Raw genomic sequence first — 23104 nt, 5'->3', positions numbered from 1 at the left:
AAATAAGAAATGATCCTTTCTCATGGCCCATGTGATGCAGGAATCACTGAGGCTGGGAACCCAAAGGTCAGATGGTGTTAAGCCAGAGAGAGAAAAATAATAGTCAGATTGGACCAATGTGGACCCATCTTCCTTCGCTACGCTGTTCTCGGGAGTCCAAGCTTATACTGCCCCCATATGACAGGCCAGTAAGTCGAGAGATGAGTTGTTGGGGGCAAGGAATGGTGACTATTTGGAAAGCCAGCAGACCTGAGGTAGAAGGTAGTGGACTAGTGTCCCAAAGAACCATCTTCCCAGAGTCAGATTTCAGGTTTCCTTTATGCTAAAAGGAGGAGTGATTTCCTGGTTCTGGCTGGATTCGGAAGGCATGTGTTAATTTCTTCCTTCCCATAGCCATTCACAGGTGGGCCTGGCCAGGATGTTTCCTGTGAACTAAACAAAGGTATTTTAGCTTAACCTCATTACTTGGGAGGCAGGGTTCCCAGAGATGGACCATTATGTATAATTTAAGCTTATAGGCAGCATCCCTTTAGTGATTAACTTGTAATCGAATACAGAGGGTCTTTCCTATTACACAGGTTTTTGTCCTATTTCTCAGGGAGGAGGGAAGGGATAAAGAGTGGACCTTGTAAGTACACTGGGTATTCCTTGTTGTTTGGTGTGTATATAATTATGGGGTAATTGACTACTTAGTAAACTGTGTAGAAGATATGTGTACATTTTATGGAGTCCTTGGTCTCTGAGGACCCCAGATTCCCTGTTGTTGGCCCAGTTTTTTTCCAGGTCTTGGGCTGGTGAGTTCCACTCACTATGTCTTTATACACAGAAACAAAGGTAAGCAGTGAGCCCAGGAGAGGTAAGGTAACAGGTAAAAGGAGGAGAGGTAACAGGTCAAAGGGAATAGAAATCGGCCCTAGGATGGGCCGGGAAGGTGGGCCAGACCCTGGATCCACAAGAAGACAAAGCCTCATGGCAGACGCCTGTCAAGATAACTGGTCAAAGACCAAGGTCGAGAAAGTCGGGTACGAGGTCACACACAACTGGACACAGGAGATGGGCTGGTGACTACACAGGCCAGGGGAGGGGGCAGAATTAGAAGGATAGGGGGACACAAATCTGTAATAATTTTTTAAAAAATCTGAATTTGTTAAATGAATGACAGCCACTAGTGCAGTTGTTTTACCCTAGCTCCAAAAGATTGGGGTTAACTTTACTCTCATGAGGCCCTGACCACAGAAGGGGGCTTCCCCTCAGGCCAGGCACCTCAAGCAGGCGTCCACCTGTGTTCCATCTACATTTCCCCAAACCTAATCCATCTGGTGTGAGAGACGCGCTGTAGTAGAGGTAAGTATAGGGCACAGCGATTAGAAGCTGGGGGAGTCAGGAAAGGCCTGTGGGATCCTGTTCGGGACGTGGAGGGAGAAGCCCCAGCGCAGGCTGTGATGCGACCGCTGCGGGCAGAGGTCAGGCCAGTACCCGCCAGGGGAAGCAAGCAGCACAGAGAAGGCCTGGGGCAGGCCAACTCAGACGAGAGGCTGAGGCTAAGGAGGGAAAATTCATCTAACTTCATCATTTTGCCCAAGGCTGGGCTCTGATCTCTAGGAGCGGGTAGAACAGTTACTCAAACAGAAGTCATCACTGATCTGCCCTTCTCAGCCTGGGAGGAGCGCGCCCCTGGCCACCGCGGAGGTAAATAAGAGAAGAGTCGCCTGAAAGTAAACAAGGTATTAAAAGGGATCCGGGAAAGCAGAGTCTGAAAGCAGGAGCACCAAGTGAGGAGCTGGGAGGTGGAGGCGTGGGTCCTTCCGCCAGGAGACAGAGGAGAGCTTTGTGCGGCGCCGGCCTCCCATCTCCAGCTGCGGCGCGGGCCGGGGACATGCGGGGCCCGCTCCTCTCCACGCTCCTCCTGGCTGCTCTGTCGCAGGTAGGTCCTGGCTTTCACGCCACTCCTGCCCCCAGGGACTGCGGCAGCTCTTATTTCTCCAGGTCAAAAATAAAAAGGCAGGCGAAGATGGGGGGAGAGAAGGGATGCATTCCTTGTGGAAATACTTGCAGACGAGTGGGGAGCCATTTTTCCTCTCCACAGCAAGTCCTGTTTTAGTTCATTAGCTTCAGGAAAGAGTGGAAAACTTTTCTCCCTTTCAGGTAAGGGCACTTAATCCTGCTTCTGATGTGTTTGAACAGCTCCCAAATTTTCATAAGATGTATGGTTTGGCGGGGCCTGACACGCACGCGTGCTCGGGGAGCTGCAGCCCAGCGCGGCGGGTGGGGTGAGCGGTGCCCCGCGGTGGGCGCGCGGCCAGGGCTCAGCTCCCCGCGGTTGGAGCAGAATGTGCCTGGAGCCACTGGAAAAAGTGATCCTGACGACTTCCTTCAGCTAAGCCTGTCCTTGTTTGAAAGGAGCGCTTGGGAACAAACATGTGTATTTTTAAAACATTCTATTACTTAGTCTTTTCTTAACCCATGTGTTTCTCACTTTTCATGAAAGGGAAGCAGTCTGCAGAGACTTTGAAATATTTCAAGCAGCAGACCAAAGGGACGTTTAATTTAATATGAGCAATTCGTTGCCTTAGTATTTTTTTTTAAGAAGATCGAAACAAGGTGACTTATTTATGGATTTATTTACATGGTGGAGGTTATTGCTAGACCAGAGGACAGAGCTTTGGAAACCTGGTGGTTTAGGAAACAGGGACGAGTCTGTGGTTGATCGGGACAGTAAATGGTAGGTTATTTTAGAAAACAAGGGACTGAAAATTGTTTTTGTTATAAAGGGAGAGATTTAAAATTTTAAAAGGATCGTAGCAAGGATGTCAGTGGTACTGTTAATGGGGAGGGGTGTTTTTCCCCAGTGGGGGTGAGATGGGACTGCTTGTTTCCTGTTCCACCATTCTTGGAAAAGGCCTGTCATTTTCCTGGATTGAGAACTAAAACATATCTCTAAACAGCAAATATTCCAACATAAATATGCCCAAAATAAAAACAAAAGCAAACACACAAAAAAAGGTTATAGATAGAGCAACAAAAAAATATTATTTTCCTTAACTTTGCCATTGTGAATTTCTGAAGGCTCTGATAATACCTACCTTTTACTGAACACCTAGCATGTGCCAAGTAGTATGCCAGGCACTTTAGTCATGAACTTCATCCTCAAAATAACCTTGCAAAGTGGATATTATTAGTCCTGTTTTACAGAGGAGGGTTGAGGCTTAAAGATCAAATAAATGAAAGTTATCTAAGATCCCAGCTATACATAAGCTCAGCTCTGTGGTCAAGGCCCTCGTTCCTTCTGTGTCGTCATTCTGATGATTCTTTTGTTGTTGTGAGATTTTGATTTTGAAAACAATCAAAATGTCCAAAGAAAAGATAAGAAATATATATAATCCTTTTTATTTACCACATATTTGCCATTTCCAGGACCCTTCATTTCTTCCTGTATTTCTAAATTGCTATCTTTTGTAATTTTCCCTTCAGATTGAAGAGCTTCCTTTAGTACTTCTTGTAAGGCAGGCACACTAGAAACAGTTTCTCTCAGTTTTTGTTTATCTGGAAATGTCTTAATTTCACCTCATTTTTGATAGTTTCACTGGAGATAGAATCCCAGGTTGACAGTTTTGTTTTTTCTTTTTAGTATTGTCTCCTGGTGTCTTGTTCTCCTTCTCCTCCTTTTTAAAAAGACCTAATTTTTAAGGGCAGTTTTTGGGTTACAGAAAACCTGAGAGGCAGGTACAGAGATTTTCTGTATACTGCCTGCCCGTACAAGTGCAGAGCCTCCCCCCATTATCCACATCCCCTGCAAGAGTGTTACATTTGTTGTAACTGATGCACCCCCACTGACAACATCATAACTGCCCAGAGTCCTTCGTTTTCATTAGCATTCACGCTTGGTGTTGTACATTCTATGAGTTTGGACAAATGTATAATGACATGTATCCACCATTACATTGTCGTGCAGAGTATTTTCTCTGCCCTAAAAATCCTCTGTGCTCCACCTCTGTGCTCCTCCTAACCCTTGGCAGCCATGGATCTTTTTGTCTCCATAGTTTTGCCCCTTTCCAGAATGTCATGTATTTGGAATCATACAGTATGTACACTTCAGATTGCCTCCTTTCACTTAGAAATATGCATGTCTTTTCATGGTTTGATAGCGCATTTTCTTTCAGCACTGAATAATATTCCACTGTCTGGAGGTACCACTCACCTACTGAAGGATGTCTTGGTTTCCTCCTTTCAATAACAAGTCAGATCTTGTTTTTATTGTTATTCTTTTGTGTGTAATACTCCCCCCTTTCTCAGGCTGATTTCAAGATTTTTCTCCTTATCTGTGGTTTTCAACAGTGTTACCTTGTGACCTCAGATTATGTAGAAGTGCTTCAATACTGGAAAGGTGATCAGGTGTCCCCAGGTGGGCAGTTTTGGGAGTGGGCACTTCGTTAGAGGGAGCAACATGAGGAAAAACATGGAGGAGAAACCGACCTGGCGCATTAGTACACTGCACGGCATAGGAGGAGACGGCACTGAGCGCCACGGCTAGAGAGAACAGCACACAGAGGGCTTTAGACACCGTGCTCAGAAGTCTGGGCTGTGTACTGTTGACAGTAGAAGGAACCACTGATGGGCTTTGAGGAGTAAAATCAGATATGTTTTTTAAAGAGATACTCCCAGCTGTGACATAGATTCATTGGACAAGTCATTCTTGAGGGTGGGAGAGCAGTTAGAAACTTGCTACAAGAGCACTTAGCAGCAGTGAAGATGGGAAAGAGTGACTAGTTGTAGGGCTGTGAGGAGAATAGGCAGGATTGGTCGCTGAATGACTTTGGGGGGTTGGGGTGGGGAGGGTGACATGGATGACTCCTGGATTCTAACTCCAAAGTACAGAGAAGCTGTCTCAGGTGGGTGGGGCAATAAGTTTGGGATGTAAGTTTTCTCAGTAGGACCATCTAGTGAAGATGTCCATTTGGCAGTCAGCTGTATGGGTCTGAGCTCAGTGGAGAAGTCCTGGATGGAAATTTAGATTTAAAGCTGCATACGGTGGAAATTGAAGGCAAGGAGGTGGACAAGATGGCCAAGAGACAGTGTGCAGAGTGAGAACAGCAAAACATGAAGGTCATGAAATACTTGTAAACCCAAATCAGGGTAACAGGAGCCTGCAAAGGAGACTGAGAAAGTATGTTTAGAAATGGGGGCAGAACTGGGGAGGCTGGTGCCTTGAAAGCCAAGGAAGAGGATTGATTGAGAGTCAAAGACCTTAGATGGGTGGGGCAAGGAGAGGGCCAAGAAGGTCCATGAACATGAGCCCAGCTGAGAGGCCACTGAACCTGGCTAGGGGTCCCTGGTAACCACGGCTGAACCCAGGCAAGGTTGAGAAGTGGACACTCATTCACTATTTCTAGCCTCGCTCTTTCTACTCCCTTCTACATTTGAAATTTCCTTTTCCCCTCCTCCTCTTCCAGAAGTGCAGCACTGTATCCTCAAAGTCTATTTTCACATTGTATATTCAACCTGAATAGTAGCTGAACACATTACTCTGGGGGTTATGTGTTTCATAAGAAAAAAGACTGAGGGATTAATGGTGGAATTTCAAACGGATACTTTTAAATGTAGAGTTTTTGAGTTGGAAGGAGATTTAGATCTCTGGATCAATCCAACTGCCTTCCAGTCCATGAAATAAAAATGGAGAGTTAATTACAGAAATTACTTGCCAGGCACTGTGCGAAGTGCTAACAGTACACTAGCAAGTCAACTTGCAGTCCCTGAGGCTGGGTAGCTTTATGGTGAGTGGAGAGGCACTTAAACATATAATTTCAGTACACAGACATGTAAAAGGGAGCATGGAGAGGTTACAGAAAGTTCTGGAAAAGGTGATAACTCAGTGAAGGAGTCGGGGCAGGTGAATAAGATTTCAAGCAGAAGGCACAGCATCAGATATGCACAGAATCACAGACACTTTCACTTGCTGGAAGCTAAGGAACTCAAGAGACCAGGAGGGTCCTGAATGAGGAGGGTCCTGAATGCTGTGCTCAGGGGCCTGCACTTGCCTGCAGGTCGGTGACTTTAGGTGTGACGGATGAAGGAGGTGGAGCAGATGAGGTTGACCTTCAGCTTCCTGGCTTGGGGAACTCAGTGGACGGTGCCACCATTCATAAAAGTGGAGATGATTAGTGGAGGAGCAGTTTATTGGGGGAAGGGAGATGGTGAGGTGCCGTGGGACATCCAAGTGGGGTGTACCCAGCAGAAATGAATGAGTTCATTGTGAGGTTAGGGGGAGAGTCTAGGCTGGTGAGGAGAAACAGATGCAGAGATTCAGTGATCAGTTCAATATCAAAGCTAGTTTGTGGCCAGACCCTGGCCTGGGGAAGGGAGGAGGGTAAGGATTGAGAGCCCAGGCTCTATGATCCACCTGCCTGGTTTAAGTCCCTCTTCTACCATTTACCTCGAGCAGATTAAATAATCTGACCCTCATGGTCCTCATTTATTGCATGGTTTGTATGGTTTCCTATTGGTATTGTAACAAAAGGCCATAATCTTTGTGGCTTAAAACAGCACGAATTTACTATCTTACAATTCTGGACATCTGTAGTCTGAAAATAGGCCATACAGAGCTGAAATCAGGGCAGGGCTGTGTTCTTTCTGGGGAGTCTGTGGGAGACTCTGTCCTTGGCCTTTTCCGGCTTTAAAAAGCTGCCCACATTCCTTGGCTCAGGACCCCTTTCAGCAGTGGCATCTTGTCTACCCCTGCATCTACCATCACATCTTCTCTGGCACGCCTGTCTCTCTCTTTCCCTTGTAAGGAAGAGTAGATTAGAGGGGGAAATTGGGAGTTTGTTTGGGGTCATGTTCAGTTTGCGATGCCTGGCAAGTATCTAAGTGGAGATCTGTGAAGGAGGCAGTTTGAGTTCATGAGAGAGGCCTGGGTAGAGATCAGAGACACAGTGAAGGGAGGTACTTCTGAAGTCTTACCCACAGGGGGCACCACTGTTGAGAGATGAAGGTGATGAGAAGAAACCAGTAAAAGAAACTGAGAAGGAGCCATCAGTGAGAAAGGAGGAGCAGGAGTCATACATTGGAGGCTGAGTGCAGAGAAGTTTTAAGAGATTGGTCATGTCAAAAACTGATAGATATTATTATTGTTACAACTCACTGCACCATTCTAGCAATTTTCGAGAAATCCTATTTCTAATAAAACTTCTGGAATTAGTTTGAGGAACCATTTCTAATCTCAACTTTACTGTCAAATGAAGTTCTGCTGCAGGGCCCAGGGTACTGGGCTGCTCGACACGGCACCTGAAGGAAGGCCTGGAGAAGCGTCAGAAGTGCACCATCGTAAACAGTTTTGTCACTGGCCCTGTAGATGCCCTCGTCAGAAGCCCAGTTGCCCTCCTGGAGTGAGCTTGGTGAGAGATGGCTGTGGATGCTGTAAAATCTGTGCTAAGCAACCAGGGGACACCTGCAACGAAGCTGACCTCTGTGACCCCCACAAAGGGCTGTACTGTGACTACTCAGCAGACAGGCCTAGGTACGAGACCGGAGTGTGTGCATGTAAGTATTTCCTTCTGGGCCAGCTGGAAGATGTTGAATCTAGACAGGATTTTTTTCCTCCAATTGTTAATTTGGAACAATCAGCTTAGTCTGACTATGAGGTGGGTTTGGTTTTCATGCACCAATAAGACTGGCTTTGTCATGCTGGACACCATGTGAAATGAGCAGGTATTTACACATGTTCAGAAACCTGCTATTTTTATTGCATTGAAATGATCTTGCAGTTCTTCTCAAGTAAGATTGCTTTTAATGATAAAAATAGGAGAAACTAGGTACATAGAGTCTGACTTCTTAAAGTGCCACAAAATGACATCTTTTGTTAATACTGTCAAAAAACAATGTAAATTCAGCCTTTTCTGTACTAAAAACAATCTCGCTTAACATGTAAGGATACATACCTAATATTCAGACAGACTGCTTTAATCTCATACTTCCCAACTATCAAGTTACTGTGCTTGTTACTGAGGCAGATTTGTAAAAAGGAAGGTAGGGGTACCCTAAGTGACAACCAGACCCTCAGCGTTATGGATCTTAGCTCTGGAGGCTGCTTGAGACCATCTAAACCTACAATAACACCTTGGAAATAATTCAGGATGCTGATTTATTTAGGATTAAAAAATAAAACTTCTCAGGGAAGAGAAATAACTTCTGTCAGCTGGGCAGTTGAGTTTCTCTGTGGAAAAGCCTAAATGGGAAGGCAAATTACTGGCTGAAGTTCGACTGAGCATGGAATGGGAACACAGCTTTGGAGGTGGGCTGAATGTGGAACCATTCCAGTTTGATAGCCTGATGCCCCTGTCAGCACTTTATTACACTGGTTAAGAATGTAGGCTTTGGGCTCAAATTCTGAGCTCTGTCTGCTGAGTGACCTTGATCAAATTGCTTAACCTCTCTGTGGCTTAATTATATTATATGCACTTCCTATCTTATAGAGTTGTTAGAAGGATCAAATGAAATAATGAAATAAAACCCAAAACACCTAGCACAATATCTGATGTACAGTAAACTCTCAAAAGTGTTAGCTATTACTTACGGAAATTTAAGAGGGAAAACATGACCTATCAGACTCTGGCATTCAGGACACCCCTTTCTCCCAAACAGTGCTGGGCAAGTTATTTCATTAACCTAACAAAGTCTTAGCATCCACTGCTGAGCCAGGCAACATGACCAGCAGCTGAGGACACCACAGGGGAAAAAAGATACAGGCCCTGCCTCCACAGCGTCACAGTTTATTGTGTCAGATGGATCTTTCCACAAGTAATTTCATGTGCAATGTGATGAGTATTTTAACAGAGCATAGCCATGAGGATGGGGTGGGGATGATCTCTGACTGGGGTCACAAACTATGGCACAGGGACCAAACCTGGCCTACAGTCTGTTTCTGTAAATAATGCCTCATCGGAGCACAGCCACACCAGTTCAGTTACATATGGTCTGTGGCTGCTTTACAACAGCAGGTCCAGTAGCTGCAACAGAGACTGAATAGTCTATAAAAGCTAAGATACAACTTTACAGAAAATGTGCTGATTCGTGATATAAAACAATGGTTTTTAAGCTTTTTTTTTTTTTTTGTCTGAGGATCCCTTTAGTCTTAGAAGTCAATGAGGACCCAAAGAGATTTTGTTTATGTGAGTTATCTGTTGGTATTTAGTGGATTAGAAATGTAAAAATATTTACATTTACATGATGTACATGATATTTACTAATTCATTAAAAAATAACAAACCCATTGCAAAATAATAGGAATAATATATATGTGAAAAAAATTTATTTTCAAAAGAAAAATTTAGTGAGAAGAGTGGAAATGGAATTGTTTCACATTTTTGCAAATCTCTCTTAAGGTCTAGCTTAACAGAAGATAGCTAGACTCACATCTGCTTCTGCATTCAGCCTATTGCTGTATGTTGTATTGGTTTGAAACATATGAAAGGATTCCAGTCTCACAAAGATTTATCTTTGGAAAAGGAAGGAATATTTTAATAGACTTTTCAAATAACTGTGAGTATTCTTTTTGGGTATTGTATTAAAATTTGAGAAATGGAGTTTCTTAAATTAGCTGTATCACATGGAATCTGAAACTGTATTAATAAGCTTGTCAAATTCTGTGATTTTAAAATACACTAGTCTATCCAAGACCTACTTGGAATGGGGCTTTTCTTCGTGCATAATTTTGTAATACCACTGCATTAATTATTTGGAAAATATCAGTTGGGAACAATGGGTTATGTAGATTTTTTTTATAAATCACATTAATATCCATGTCATCAGAAAAGTCTACATATTAGGTAGCTATAAAGATCTCAGTGGTGGATACAAGTTTTCCAAAATTCTAATTTTTGCTTGAAAGCTTGAATTCTATCATTGGCAACAAGTACTGTTCATTGTTTTCCTTGAAGTGACAGGCTCACTTTGTTGATAATTCAAGAAAACGTCTGCCAAATACCCAAGTCTGAATAATCATGATTTATCTGTCAGTCATTTCTTCAGGGGAAATTACCACTAAAAAAGTATTTAGTTCAGCCCACAACTCAAACAATAACACAGGTGCTTTTCCTCAAGATAACTACTGCACTTCGGTATAATCTCTAGAGAAATGCTCTATATATGCTTCCTGTTTTGTCACACAGAATATTAAACATGTATTTGATAAGATCTAATAAAATTAGTAATTTTTACTATATCATTAAGGCCATTCTTAGGTAAAACCAAAAACTTACTAAAAATTTTTTTTTGTGCAGTAAGGTAATTAGGTTTATTTATTTTTAATGGCAGTACTGGAGATTGAACCCAGGACCTTGTGCATGCTAAGTATGTGTTCTACCACTTGAGCTGTACCCTCCCTGATTAAAACCTTTTTTTTTTTTAAGTACATTAATGTATAAGTGCACAGCAAGGAAAATACAGTGACAACCTGTACAGTTTGATTCATGCTCAGGTGCCAGCAGCAGTTTTAGCCACCACTGCTTTTGCACCATCAGTGCAAATATCAACACAGTGAAGACATCAGTCACATCTTAGTATTCTAAAAAGTTTTGACCTCGCAGATTCTGTGAAAGGGCCTCAGTTACTCCCAGGGGTTCACAGTCCCACTTTGAAAACTGCTGATCCAGGTCAAGAATCCCTCCAAGGAAGTGAAAGTTTTTTCTAATTCTCTTAACAAAAAAAATCAGTTACTATGCAGTATTGTGATTAAGCAAATTATGATTTCTTCATCCATTCATGTATCCTAACTTCCTAGGAATATATCCCAGCTTATTGTTGGAGCTGTGTCTCACCAGCCATCAACCCAACTCTGAGGTTTACGATCATTATCTCACTTCTAGAGTCATAGTGATTTTTTAACTTTACTTCAGAACAGGAAACAGGGTCTTAATTACAAAGGTGACCATTTGGGGCTAATAGCCTGTGATATAATAAAAATGTCTCATTTTCACTTTTAACAGATGTCTGTGAAGGAGGTTCCAGCTGGTGCCTAGAAGTTGAGAACTATACTTCATAAAGGAGATAGCAATTTCGTCTGTGGTTTATAACTGGAGGTCTAGACTATCAGTTGTGGCTTTTGGGGTGATTTTGCTCTTTTCTCTTTTCAGACCTTGTAGCTGTGGGATGTGAGTTCAACAGGGTTCATTATCATAATGGCCAAGTGTTCCAGCCCCATCCACTGTTCAGCTGCCTCTGTGTGAGTGGGGCCATTGGATGCACACCTCTGTTCATACCAAAGCTGGCTGACAGTCACTGCTCGGGGGCTAAAGGTGGAAAGAAGACTGATCAATCAAAATGTGGCCTGGCATCGTCACAACAGCAGCTTTCAACAAGCTACAAAACAATGCCAGGTGCTCATAAGTAGAACTGTTTCTCATGTGTGGCTTCGCCTGGTTCTTGTCCATGTCCCTGTTCTGTAGTGAAGGTACCCAGTTAGTACTTGCTGACTGGTGGTCAGTGTGAGACTGAGTGTGCTGTCGTGCCCAGTCTCTGCCTCAGGCAGGTATGCTCTAAATGTCTGAAAAAGGGATTTTTATACTATTCTAGATTTTTCCAGTGAACTATTTCAGTTTTCAAAAGCTCTACTAGGTCAGGAAAACTCTTCTAAAATCTTACCACCTCTGCTTATTTCCATTTAACCTCTTCTCAGGAAAACTGACTTAATACTGTTCACATGCACCCTGGTCTGGAAAAACTTTTATTTGTATCATTATATTATGAGCAAGAAGTGTGAGGTTCCAGTTCCAGAAATTTCCAAAGGCAACTTTTCTATATGATAAAAGCAGAAATGGAAGGCTACTGATGGAAAATATTTGAATTTGTAAATATTATTTCTAAAAACAGAGAAAACTGCTGATAAAAAATTTCCCTTTCATTTACTCTGAAAGTAAAGCTTAACAATTACCAACCTCTCTCTCTAAATAAATGGACACACGGGCATTTTTGAGTAGGTTACCCAGGTATGTGTGGTCAGAAACTTGTAATGAGATTCTTTATTACTCATCTGGAGAACCTGGCCATTTACAGTTGGTATCAGTATATTCATAAACCTTGTATCCTGGTCTGCTCTAAGCTAGCATCTTATTGAAGTGCCAGGAATTTTTGGAGACAGGAGTTTCAAAATGCCAGCAAATGAAGCAGAGGTGAGAAAGGACTCAAAAGGGACAACGTTGATGATAACTGGTTATCTGTGTTTTCATCCAGAAATCAAGAATGCCTTCTTGAAATTTAAAGCTTAAGGAATGAAAAGTACCATAGAAACACAGAATATTTATGTATGCTAAAAACTCTAAATTCACTTATATGGATATTTAATAAAAGTAACTACAATCAGAGAAATGTTTTAGATATTTGAAAACTGACTCTTATATTTAATAAAAGTAACTACAATCAGAGAAATAAGTTTTAGATATTTGAAAACTGACTCTTGAAAATTGAACTCCTTTGGGAGTTCAATTATACCAATTGATTGGAAAAAATTTCCCAGGTTGAGAATTTGCATTTACCATACATAGTTATTCAGCTAACAGCATGATAGTAATAATACTCTAAAACTTTTGAAATTATAAGCCCCCATTTTTTTTTCCCAAAACGTACAACAGTTGGTTTTCTTAATTAGATCTGAGTGACTCAGTACAAGTTCTTAGAACCTGTGCGTGAGGCTCCCTGGTGAGAGGCTACCTTAAAGCAGTAGTTATCCACAAGTGAAGACCTTTGGATAAAGGTCAAGTTGGTCTCCTCTGTGAAGTTAGAGCAATCTCATTGTATTTACTTGGAACCTGGCTGGAGGAGGCATCAGATGGTCATTCTTAGTGGTTAGTGTTTTTGCTACAAAAAAATCTCTCCTCTGCTTAACTTCAAAACTGTATTTATGCGCCCAGACAGGAGTTTAGCTTTTAAAATGAAGCACAATGACACACACAGGCTTTAAGATACATTTGTGATAGTAATTTATAAATGTAGTTAATTCCAGATGGTCTCTGGTTGGACTCTAGCTTTTGCTTGGTTAGCAGGAAGCATGCAGTGACTGCTGCCCTCATGCTTTTTTCACTGCTCATCAGACACTAAACCTTTGCTTTAAAAACCTCTTCTGGCTTCTTGCTTTTTAATGGAATGTTAAGCAAATTTCTAAACTGCAGCTCTTGGCGTAACTTTAAGTGGGGTTACCGGTAACACGATAATCTAACCTCCCTTTATTTATTGCAGATGCGTGCCAGGCTTTTAATCTGCTTCCTGCGCTGTGGTCTTTAAACTGTTGCCTACATTCCAGGTATCTCCGTGTTTCCTCCCCTTCAGTGCTATGTGCAATTGAAGATCCTACTGTAATAACACTGAAAGCGGTATCAAAGTATTCTTTTATTCAGAGATAGCACATACTTCAAAGTGACTGATATTTCCTATCAAGAAAGCATTTTTTAGGGGAGTCTTTTAAAAATTGGCCTTTAAAAGTAATGTAGCAAGAATTTTGCTGTATTCAATTGCAAACTCAAATCACCACCTTGCTCCCGAAGCATCCACTTTAGGATGTGTATTAACCTGTAAGAAATACTTTGAGACAATGAACCAATATGTAGTTTGCTTAAAATGAACCAAGTGCCTGATTCATGAGCATACAAGGAGCTCCCAATGGATTTACAAGGAGATGGAAGAGTTACTGTACCCTCTTTCTATTTTCATTATTCACCCCCTTCCCCCCCCTTGTTGCTCCTAAGCTGCAGGGAGTGAAGGGGACTCCATCTGTCCAACCCACTCACCCACAGATCTATCCATCCATCCACCCATCCATTCCCCATGTTTCTGAAGTGATAATGAAATGGCTCACCAACAGAGGGAATACCATAGGCCTGATACCATAGGGAATGTAACAATTAGGCTGAATGCATAAAATAGAATGGACATTTTCCATGACTTAGTCTATGATTATTTACATTTGTTCAGTGTAATGTAGAGAATTTTCTAAAAGACTGGATTGAAAAAAGTGGAGAAAAAAACAACTGGTCTCACTGATAGCTGAATTCTCAAATGTAACTCTTCTATCGTAGCTTTTAACATATCGCAAAGTTTAACATTAAGACCACGTTGTTCCAAAGATTATCTTGAATTCCCTAATCCTACTAATGTCTGTTTCCATGTCTGTTAGAAATAGTATCAAGCATGAGGCAAGAACCAGAGAAAAGACAGATATCCATCAGCATATAAACCTGAGTTAGTACTCAGAGGATTGGCCAAGCAGAAAGAAGCAAATGGGTACATTACTCAGTTTTTCAAAAAGTATTTTTATTCCTCCTAAGATATTGGACTGTAACACTTGATTGAAAGGTGATTTGGAAGTGGAAAAAAGAGAGAATGATAAATTAGACCATAAGCTTATTTTATTCTGAATTATATTCTATAAAGGTTCAGATCTATTAACTCTTAACAATGATTAAAAATTATCTACATGAGTATATATATATATATATATATATATATATATATATATATATATATATACACACACACACACACACACACACACACACACAAACATATACTTCTTTACTTTAGCTTATAGGAATCTCCCACTTATATGGAAAAGAAAATGTCTTGTGCAAGCAACAAAGTGGACCCCTTGCTCCAGAACATGTGGGATGGGAATATCTAATAGAGTAACCAATGAAAATAGCAACTGTGAAATGAGAAAAGAGAAAAGACTGTGCTATATTCAGCCTTGTGACAGCAATATATCAAACATGGTAAAGGTAAGGTTTAGCGTTAACTTTATTATAATCCAATATTAAGACCCCTGAAAAGTATGTGTGAATGTGTGTTTAAGGCATGAACGGTGTTTGTTAATAAAACCACCTTATTATAACTCTTAAAGTCAGACTATCTTGGAGGAAAGCAGGTATTAATCTAACTGTACTTTGTGTGAAAAGTTTTATGAGAGGGGTCATGATACCCTGTTGATTCTAGACACTCTAGTAGTGTGGGTCTTGATCAGCCTGATTTGTTGTGGTTGGTACCCCACCATGTGTGTGTGTTTTTTTTTTAAGAGTAGATCCGTTTCCATTTCAGATTCTGACTTTTTTCTATTTGAATTTCATGTAGTGGAACCAAAGCCACTAATAAAAGATTTTGGCTGATACATCATAATTATGAAAACAGACATTATAAACATCAGAGAAGTTCTGATCTTAGATATGTATCACCAACATGGAGAGCGAACCACACCATTTCCAAAACGCTTTGCTTATCTAGTACATGCCAAAGGACTATGATATGATATTTTAAGGTTGCTTTGTATAACTAGACCCAGTCCTACTTCTGGAACTTGGCAAGATGAATGTCTCAAGAGTAGTTTTTAGAAACGCTACAAAACCAGTCTTATTCCCAAAAAGTTATTCCCTATCACATTAGGAAGCTGACAACTCAATTTCAGAGGGATTAAGATGTTTTTTATTCATCTATCCATCTACTCAAAACTGTGTTTGAGAATTTGCTAAGTCTTAGGTAAATAAATATTTAATAAGACATGGCCCTTGATACTAAACAAAATAGAAATTTTCATTTATTGTGGAACTAAGTCAAGGGTAGACAGCAAAAAACATTAGGAAATGGGTCCTATAATCTATATGATGGAAGAAGAACAGGGAGGACTTAAAACTTCCTCTGGTGAGAGGGGATTTTAAAGGTAGAGAGGGCTGGATGTCACTAAATAGCAACTGTTAATGCCCCGAAAATAATTATGTTTGTATTTGTATTCTATAAAGTGTCACTTTTCTGAACCCTTGTAATGAAGTTTAAAGAGTGACTGCTTAATGTCATGTATCTTTTCAGATCCCCAAAGGAAAAACATGCCAACCTACTTTCCAACTCTTCAAAGCTGAGAAATTTGTCTTCTCTGGATGCTCAAGCACGCAGAGTTACAAACCCACTTTCTGTGGAGTATGCTTGGATAAGAGATGCTGTGTCCCTAACAAGTCTAAAATGATTACTATTCAGTTTGATTGCCCAAATGAAGGGTCATTTAAATGGAAGATGCGGTGGATTACATCTTGTGTATGTCAGAGAAACTGTAGAGATCCAGGAGATATATTTTCTGAGCTCAAGATCCTATAAAACCAAGCACATGGGGAAAAGTTAAGGTTAATCATGTCATTACATTAAAATTTAGAATGGTTTTTAAAGGGTGGAAAATCTACTATATTGGCTTAAAACACTCAGAATGCCTAGCTAGTCTCAGATACCTGTATTTAAGGCATTGAAAGCTTTTAAAAAGGTTCTCCTAAAAATATATGTAAACTATGAAAACAGTAAAATTGCACTCTTTAAAATGTTTAATTATGTAATACAGATATTCGTTTCCATCTATGTATTCCATATAATGGAAAAATACAATTTACAAGAGAACATTTTATTCTATAAAATTTGAAATAATTTATTGAAGATATGCAAAAAGCATATTATCTGTACTCTGACAATGTGCCTATGCTCCAATCAGATGATGTAATCGTTATCGTGTAAGCAAGAGTATAAATTTATTCTTAAGTATATTTACAGCTTAATCTTATTCCTATTTATTATTTCCACTGCCTTGTATTTGATTATCAGGATAGTTAAGATTTCTTTTGGAAGGAGAAAAATGGAACTTTTGGCAACTGTTGACAACTGTAATCTAAAAATGTTTATACCAAGTACTATAAAAATTTAATTTCCAAGATAAAGAGACCAAGAGCAGTATCCTTACTTTGAAAAGGCAAAAAAATAAAATAAATAAAAATAAAAATAACATTAAAGAAAGCAGATTTTTTTGGTTTGAAAATTTGGCTTCTAAAAATTACTTCCCTAAGTGATAAATTCACCTATGAATTTTAAATATAAATTATGATTAAAGTAAATTAATGTTGAAGATTAAAACTGGAGATTTAGAGTACTCAGAATATTGTCACTAGACTATTATAGTCATTTAATGCAAAGTTTGGAAGAAAATATCAAGTTCAGTAATGTTCTGTTTGTTTATATAAATAGTGACAAGCAAAACTGATACGTAGCACAGTTTAAAAATTTGGACATTTATTATTACAAAATCAACTGCTTTAATAAAAAAGCATTATATTTAAAAATAATTTAATACAAATATATGTTAGAGTGTAAACAAGTGGTTACCCAAAGAAGAAACAAAACCTCCTTGACAGTTGTTGTTAATAAAATCTATTCCTGAGAAGTCAGTGGATATATTACACAAAAATATTTATATTGTATTCTTTTACTCCCTGTAGTTACTTTTAAAAAATCAGAATTTAAGCAGAATATGAAAACAAATTATAAATATAAAAATATTTATGTACAAGATTTTTATTGAAGACATGATTATCTTTGTATAAATGCCTAAGTATGAGACTATAAATAAAGTAAAATGTCGAAGAACTCCATTCTCTCAATTTTAGAAAAGGGGACTTTTTGGAAGACAAATGTCTGAAGTTAAGGCACTAGGACTTTGCTAATTTCACACAGTGGTATCATCAACAAAAAAACATTCTTTCAGACAAGAATACTTCTTAATATGACAAACACACAGGCTTTCTGAATCACAAAAATTCTCAAACAGAAAGGTAAGGGGACAAAAAACAATGTGAAATTAAGAAAGAGTAGAAGTTGTATCCTGAGGGTTTCTTACACAGCTACGCTCAGCCTAGGTATATCTTCCACGGGCAGGCTTTTTGTGGCATCCAGTTGGTTATATTCCTGTATGAGTGCTGATAAAGATGACACAGCTTCTGTGAAACAGCCTTCCTCCATCCCTTCAATTTGCAGATAGTGATGAAGATGAGCCTATACATAACAATGGAATGATGCTGACCATTTTCAGGATATTTAGTACAGACAATACTATCTTATCCTATAAACTCATGAGATTTCTCATTTGGGGAGTCTGAGTAAGCCTCTCCTCTTCAGTTATCATCAGTACAGAACACAGCAGACAGGAACACCTCTGATTTGTAACTGTAATTCTTGAGAGTGTATCTTAGAAAGCCAAACAAACACTTACAGTTAGAAAGGTGTACCAGTGATTACCTTTTTCTTGTAGAGCCTCATGAATCTCTCTCTCAGTTCTATGAAGGTAGGCTTCACGCATGTGTTGTTTGCTAAAGCTAATAATGAATGGGTATGGCCCACAGGAGGTACCGAGCACAGGCTGGTCTTCCAGCCTTCTTGATTCCAGGACACAAACTGTAGAGAAGGCTTTAATCTGAGATACAAAAACTAAAAGGTAAGAATTAAGGTACTAAAATGTCTCCCATATTATGGCAGCCCACATGAATGAAACCATGACATTACTGATGGTACCACTCTAAGTGCTTAGTTTATAATGTAAATTATCATTTTTTTGTTTTTTCCTATTAGCAGAATGGTACAGTCTGACAGTGAACTAAGGGACACAAGAGTGGTCATGATGGTGATTCAAAAAGCTAGAACTCCTTAACATTAGAAACTGGAGGATGAAAAGCAATGATTATAATTTTCCTTTTTAATTCAAAAGAGCAGTTTTCCTAAAAATAGACTATAATGAAACAAACTCAGAAGCAGTATAATGGTAGTAGTGGTGGTAATAAAACCAGTAACAATAGTTAAATTTTCTGAAAACTTTCAGAAAATAACACCTCATATATCATTTAATCCTCATAAATAACAACCTTATACTATTTTTACCTTACATTTGAGGAAAACAAGGCTCAGAGGGGCTAAGTAGCTTGCTTAAGGTCCCACTTTAGTTGAGGGACAATGCTATTCTACTACTATGCTGCAGTGATGCAAACAGTACACGTAACAGATTATCTTGAAACATAAAATCAAACCTTTCAATATTTCTGCGAAGATCGGAAATCTGTACATTTCCTCTAACCATGAGGGCACAGGCGAGGTAGAGACTGTGTTTGGGATCAGCCCGAATTAGCTGATGATCTTTACTAAAGGCATCTGAAAACATCTGATCCAATCTAGAACAATGAAAGAGTCAATGTTTATACAAAATACACCTTTCTTCTATGTATAAAATGAACAGATAGGTAAACTTCACACACAAATATATTCTGAATCTCAGCTGTCACTTTCTTAAAGCAATCTTGATAAATATGAGAAGAGAGGAAATCACACGGTATCTATTTTAGAGGGGAATAAAAAGCTCTTCAATATATTGGTGACTTCAGGTAGCCACAAAATGTTGACTACACCACTAGTGAGCTCCACATAGTACTAATTTATGAAATTTGTGTATTATTTAGTTCAGTATGCTTATCTATTTCATAGTGTCAGAACAATCAAAACTAACTGAAAACCTACTACATTAAAATTACTTTGTCTCTATAAACTATAGCATACATTAGTTAGGAATAATTAAGAGGAAACTATTAAAGGACAAGCTCCAAAAGAGATGCAACTCTGCAGTAGTGTTCCTCAAAAGGAAGACTTTTAAGTGAATGAAGTCTTTTAACTTCATTCTTTTATCCTTCAGTTAAAGAGAGGAAGATAAAAGTGACTGATCAAGTTTCTATCTAATAATACACAGGCTCCTAGGTTCTTAATTATGACCCCAGTCTGGTTCTTAAATACCACTTAATACAAATACAATTAGGTTCCCTAGATAACTCTAGCCAGAGCTGTGTGTGCTGAATCTGCAGAATGTCTGGGAAGAGCTGCAGATATCACCCTATGCTGCCTATTCATTCAGTAGATATTTACTAAATACCCACCATGTGCCAGGCACTATTCTAAGTGAAAGAGATTCAGCCAGGAGCAACAATAAAATGCCCTACTCTAAAGGAGCTTATATTCTATCCTGATTGTCCTACAGCAAGAAGAATAGAGGACTTCCTTAGTAGATGATAAGTTTTGGGGGATTCATGAATCCTCTTCTATTGTGTTCAAAATTTTGGTGCATATGTGCTTTTGGACATTTTTATGAATTCAAGGAAACCCAGAAAAGGTTAAGAACCACTATACAGCAAGTGGGCAAACTCATTCTTGATTGATCCTTTGTCACAAAATATAAAAACTAGTAAGGAGCTATTTATAATTATTGGGATATTTATCTTTACAGAAATACGGAATTTCAAGGAGCATATAGACACTAATATGTGCTTTATTACTTTCATTGATAAAAACAGGCTAGGTACAGAACTGGCATCTATTAATATAAGGCACAACCACCACAGCCAAGATGAAGTAGAAAGACCCCAAGCTCACCAACTCTTACAAGCACACTAAAATCACAGCTATCTGCAGAACAACCATCAATGAAAAAGATTGGAACCTACTGGAAAAGATCTTCTACAACTAAAGACATAAAGAAGGAACCACAATGAGACAGTAAGGAGGCGGACTCAGGATGTAATCACATCCCATACTCCCCGTGTGGGGGCCCCCACACTGGAAAATAATGATACTGCAGAGGCCCTCCCACAGGAATGAGAGTTCTGTGCCCCACGTCAGGCTCTGCAGCCCAAGGGTCTGGCACCAGGAAGAGGAGCCCCCAGGGCATTTGGCTTTGAATGCCAGTGGGGCTTAACTGCAGGAGCCCCACACGACTGGGGAAACAGACTTCACTCTTAAAGGGCACACACAAAATCTCACAGGCACTGGGACCCAGATCAAAAGCAGTAATTTGAATAGAGCCTGGGTAGGATCTACCCGCTGGTCTTAGTCTCCTGAAGAGGCAGGGGGTGGCTGTGGCTCACCACGGGGGTGTAGACACTGATATCCAAAACATTTAGGAACATTCAACTGTGAACACTCCTGGCATCTGCCATCCAGGCTCATTAGCTCCAAGACCTGGCCTCACCCAACAGCCTGTAGGTGCCAGTGCAGGGACGCCTCGGGCCAGATCACTAACTGGGTGGGACACAGCCTTACCCATCAGCAGATAGGCTGCCTAAAGACTTCTTGAGCCCACAGCCACCTCTAGACACACCCCTAGACACGAGTGTACCCAAAAGAGGACAAGACCCAGCTCTACCCACCAGTGGGCAGCTGCTGGCCCCTCCTGCCAGGAAGCCAGCACAAGCCTTGAGACCAGCCTCACTCACCGGGAGCAGATACCAGAGCATCAAAACTAGGAACCTACAGCCTGCGGAAGAGTCTGCCAAACCAGGGCAGACCCTCTGCTGGGACTAGGTAGGCCCTGGCCCTCCCTACTAGCAGGCCAATGCAACCTTCAGGATACCTTGGACCTCAACCCAACTGTGTCAGGAACCAGCACCCCCTCACCAACAACCTGAAATTAGCTCTGGGATCCTTGGGCCCTGCAGCCAGACAACAGGAATTAGCTCTGTGTACCAGTATCCAGTACTAACCCCATGGTTTGGCTTCACCGGCCAGTGGGTGGGCAAGAGACCCCCAGTCTTCGGGACCCTGACTGCACCTGCTAGAAGCCAGCACTAGCCCTAGGGCCCCCTTGGGTTCTACAACCAGCTACCTTGGGACCAGGCCTTGCCAAACAGCCAGCAGCATTCACACAAGGTAGGGCCTGGACTAGGGGCCAATCAAACCTACAAGACCACCCACACAGCCTGCTGTAACAGAAGGACACACATGGCCCTCTTAGCGGGAACCCCTAGAGCATACAGTTTGGGTGACGAGAGGTGTGTGCACTGCTGGGACGCGTAAGACATTCCCTAGAGAAGGCTACTTCTCTAAGTTTGAGAAACATAAGTAACCTACCACACCCATAAAATTACAAATAGCAACTCAGACAAAGTGAGGCGGCAGAGGAGTATGTTCCAGAGAAGGAACAAGATAAAACCCTAGAAGAAGAACTAAGTGAAGTGAAGATAGGGAATCTACCTGAGAAAGAATTCAGAATAATGATTGTAAAGATGATCAAGGAACTCAGGAGGAGAATGGATGCAAAGAACAAGAAGCCGTAAGTTTTTAACAAAGAGTTAGAAAATATAAAGAACAACCAGAGATGAAGAATAACAAATGAAAAATATACCAGAAGGAATCAACAGTAGACTAAATGATTCAGAAGAATGTATCAGTGAGCTGGAAGACAGAAGAATGGCAATCACTACCACTGAACAGAAAAAAAAAGAATGAAAAGAAATGAGGACGGTTTAAGAAACCTCTGGAACAACATTGAGAGCTCTAATATTTGCATTATAGGAGTCCCAGGAGAAGAGAAAGGGCCTGAAGAAATGATAGCTGAAAACTTCCCTAAACTGGGAACGAAAACAGTCACCGAAGTCCAGGAAGCACAGAGTCCCATACAGGATTAACCTAAAGAGGAACACATGAAGACACATGTGAAGACATACATTTGTAATCCAAACGACAAAAATTAAAGAGAGAATATTAAAAGCAACAGAGGTAGGGGGTAACAAATAAGATACAAGGGAACTTCCATATGGCTATCAGCTGAATCTTCCGCAGAAACTCTGCAGGCCAGAAAGGAGTGCCAAAATATATTTTTAGTGATGAAAAGGGAAAAACTACAACCAAGGATACTCTACCCAGCAAGGCTCTTGTTCAGATTTGATGCAGAAATCAAAAGCTTTACAGATAAACAAATAACAAGTGCTGGAGAGGGTGTAGAGAAAAGGGAACCCTCCTGCACCGTTGGTGGGAATGTATATTGGTGTATCCACCATGGAGAAGAATATGGAGGTTCCTTTAAAAACTAAAAATAGACTTACCCTATGATCTAGCAATCCCATGCCTAGGCAGGTATCTGGAGAAAACTCTAATTTGAAAAGATACATGCATGCACCACAGCGTTCACAGCAGCACTATTTACAATAGCCAAGACATGGATGCAACCTAAGAGTCCATCAACAGATGAATGGATAAAGATTATGTGGTACATATATATATGATATTACTCAGCCATAAAAAAAAAGAAATAGTGTCATTTGCAGCAACATGGATAGACTCAGGGATTATCATACTAAGTGAAGTCAGTCAGACAGGAAAGACCAATATCGTATGATATCACTTATATGTGGAATCTAAAAAAATGGTACAAATGAACTTTACAGAACAGAAACAGACTCACAGACATAGAAAGCAAACATGGTTACCAAAGATGAAAGGGGGGGTATAAATTAGG

General features: G+C 40.3%; 2 protein-coding genes across 5 annotated transcripts in view; one reads left to right on the top strand and one right to left on the bottom strand.

Moving 5' to 3' along the window:
* Positions 1 to 308: 308 nt before the first annotated feature.
* Positions 309 to 16787, top strand: CCN6 (cellular communication network factor 6). Of its 3 annotated transcripts, none has more exons than XM_045524536.2 (5): positions 309 to 1924; positions 7239 to 7536; positions 11127 to 11369; positions 13225 to 13288; positions 14566 to 14703. In XM_045524536.2, the coding sequence occupies exons 1-5, from the start codon at positions 1877 to 1879 to the stop codon at positions 14570 to 14572; spliced, it is 660 nt and encodes a 219-aa protein (XP_045380492.1). In that variant the 5' UTR covers positions 309 to 1876; the 3' UTR covers positions 14573 to 14703. The 3 variants fall into 3 exon arrangements, with proteins under 3 accessions (XP_045380492.1, XP_045380491.1, XP_010963744.1); XM_045524535.2 differs by lacking the exon at positions 14566 to 14703 and adding an exon at positions 15838 to 16127 and having other exon boundaries at positions 318 to 1924; XM_010965442.3 differs by lacking the exon at positions 13225 to 13288 and adding an exon at positions 15838 to 16787 and having other exon boundaries at positions 338 to 1924; positions 14566 to 14759.
* A 264-nt stretch (positions 16788 to 17051) lies between these two features.
* TUBE1 (tubulin epsilon 1) overlaps positions 17052 to 23104 on the bottom strand; it is a 21014-nt gene continuing 14961 nt past the window's right edge. For both annotated transcript variants that reach the window (XM_010965437.3, XM_045524532.2), the window contains 3 exons: positions 18858 to 18998; positions 18076 to 18250; positions 17052 to 17832 (listed from right to left, as the gene is read on the bottom strand). In XM_010965437.3, the coding sequence (XP_010963739.2) occupies positions 17674 to 17832; positions 18076 to 18250; positions 18858 to 18998 (475 nt within the window). In that variant the 3' untranslated portion in view covers positions 17052 to 17673. The remainder of the gene's footprint in view (positions 17833 to 18075; positions 18251 to 18857; positions 18999 to 23104) is intronic.

This window comes from Camelus bactrianus, chromosome 8 (assembly GCF_048773025.1).
Source record: "Camelus bactrianus isolate YW-2024 breed Bactrian camel chromosome 8, ASM4877302v1, whole genome shotgun sequence".
In the NCBI taxonomy this organism is placed as follows: domain Eukaryota; kingdom Metazoa; phylum Chordata; class Mammalia; order Artiodactyla; family Camelidae; genus Camelus; species Camelus bactrianus.
Note: the sequence above shows the minus strand (reverse complement) of the source record. Positions and strands in the feature narration are given on the sequence as shown.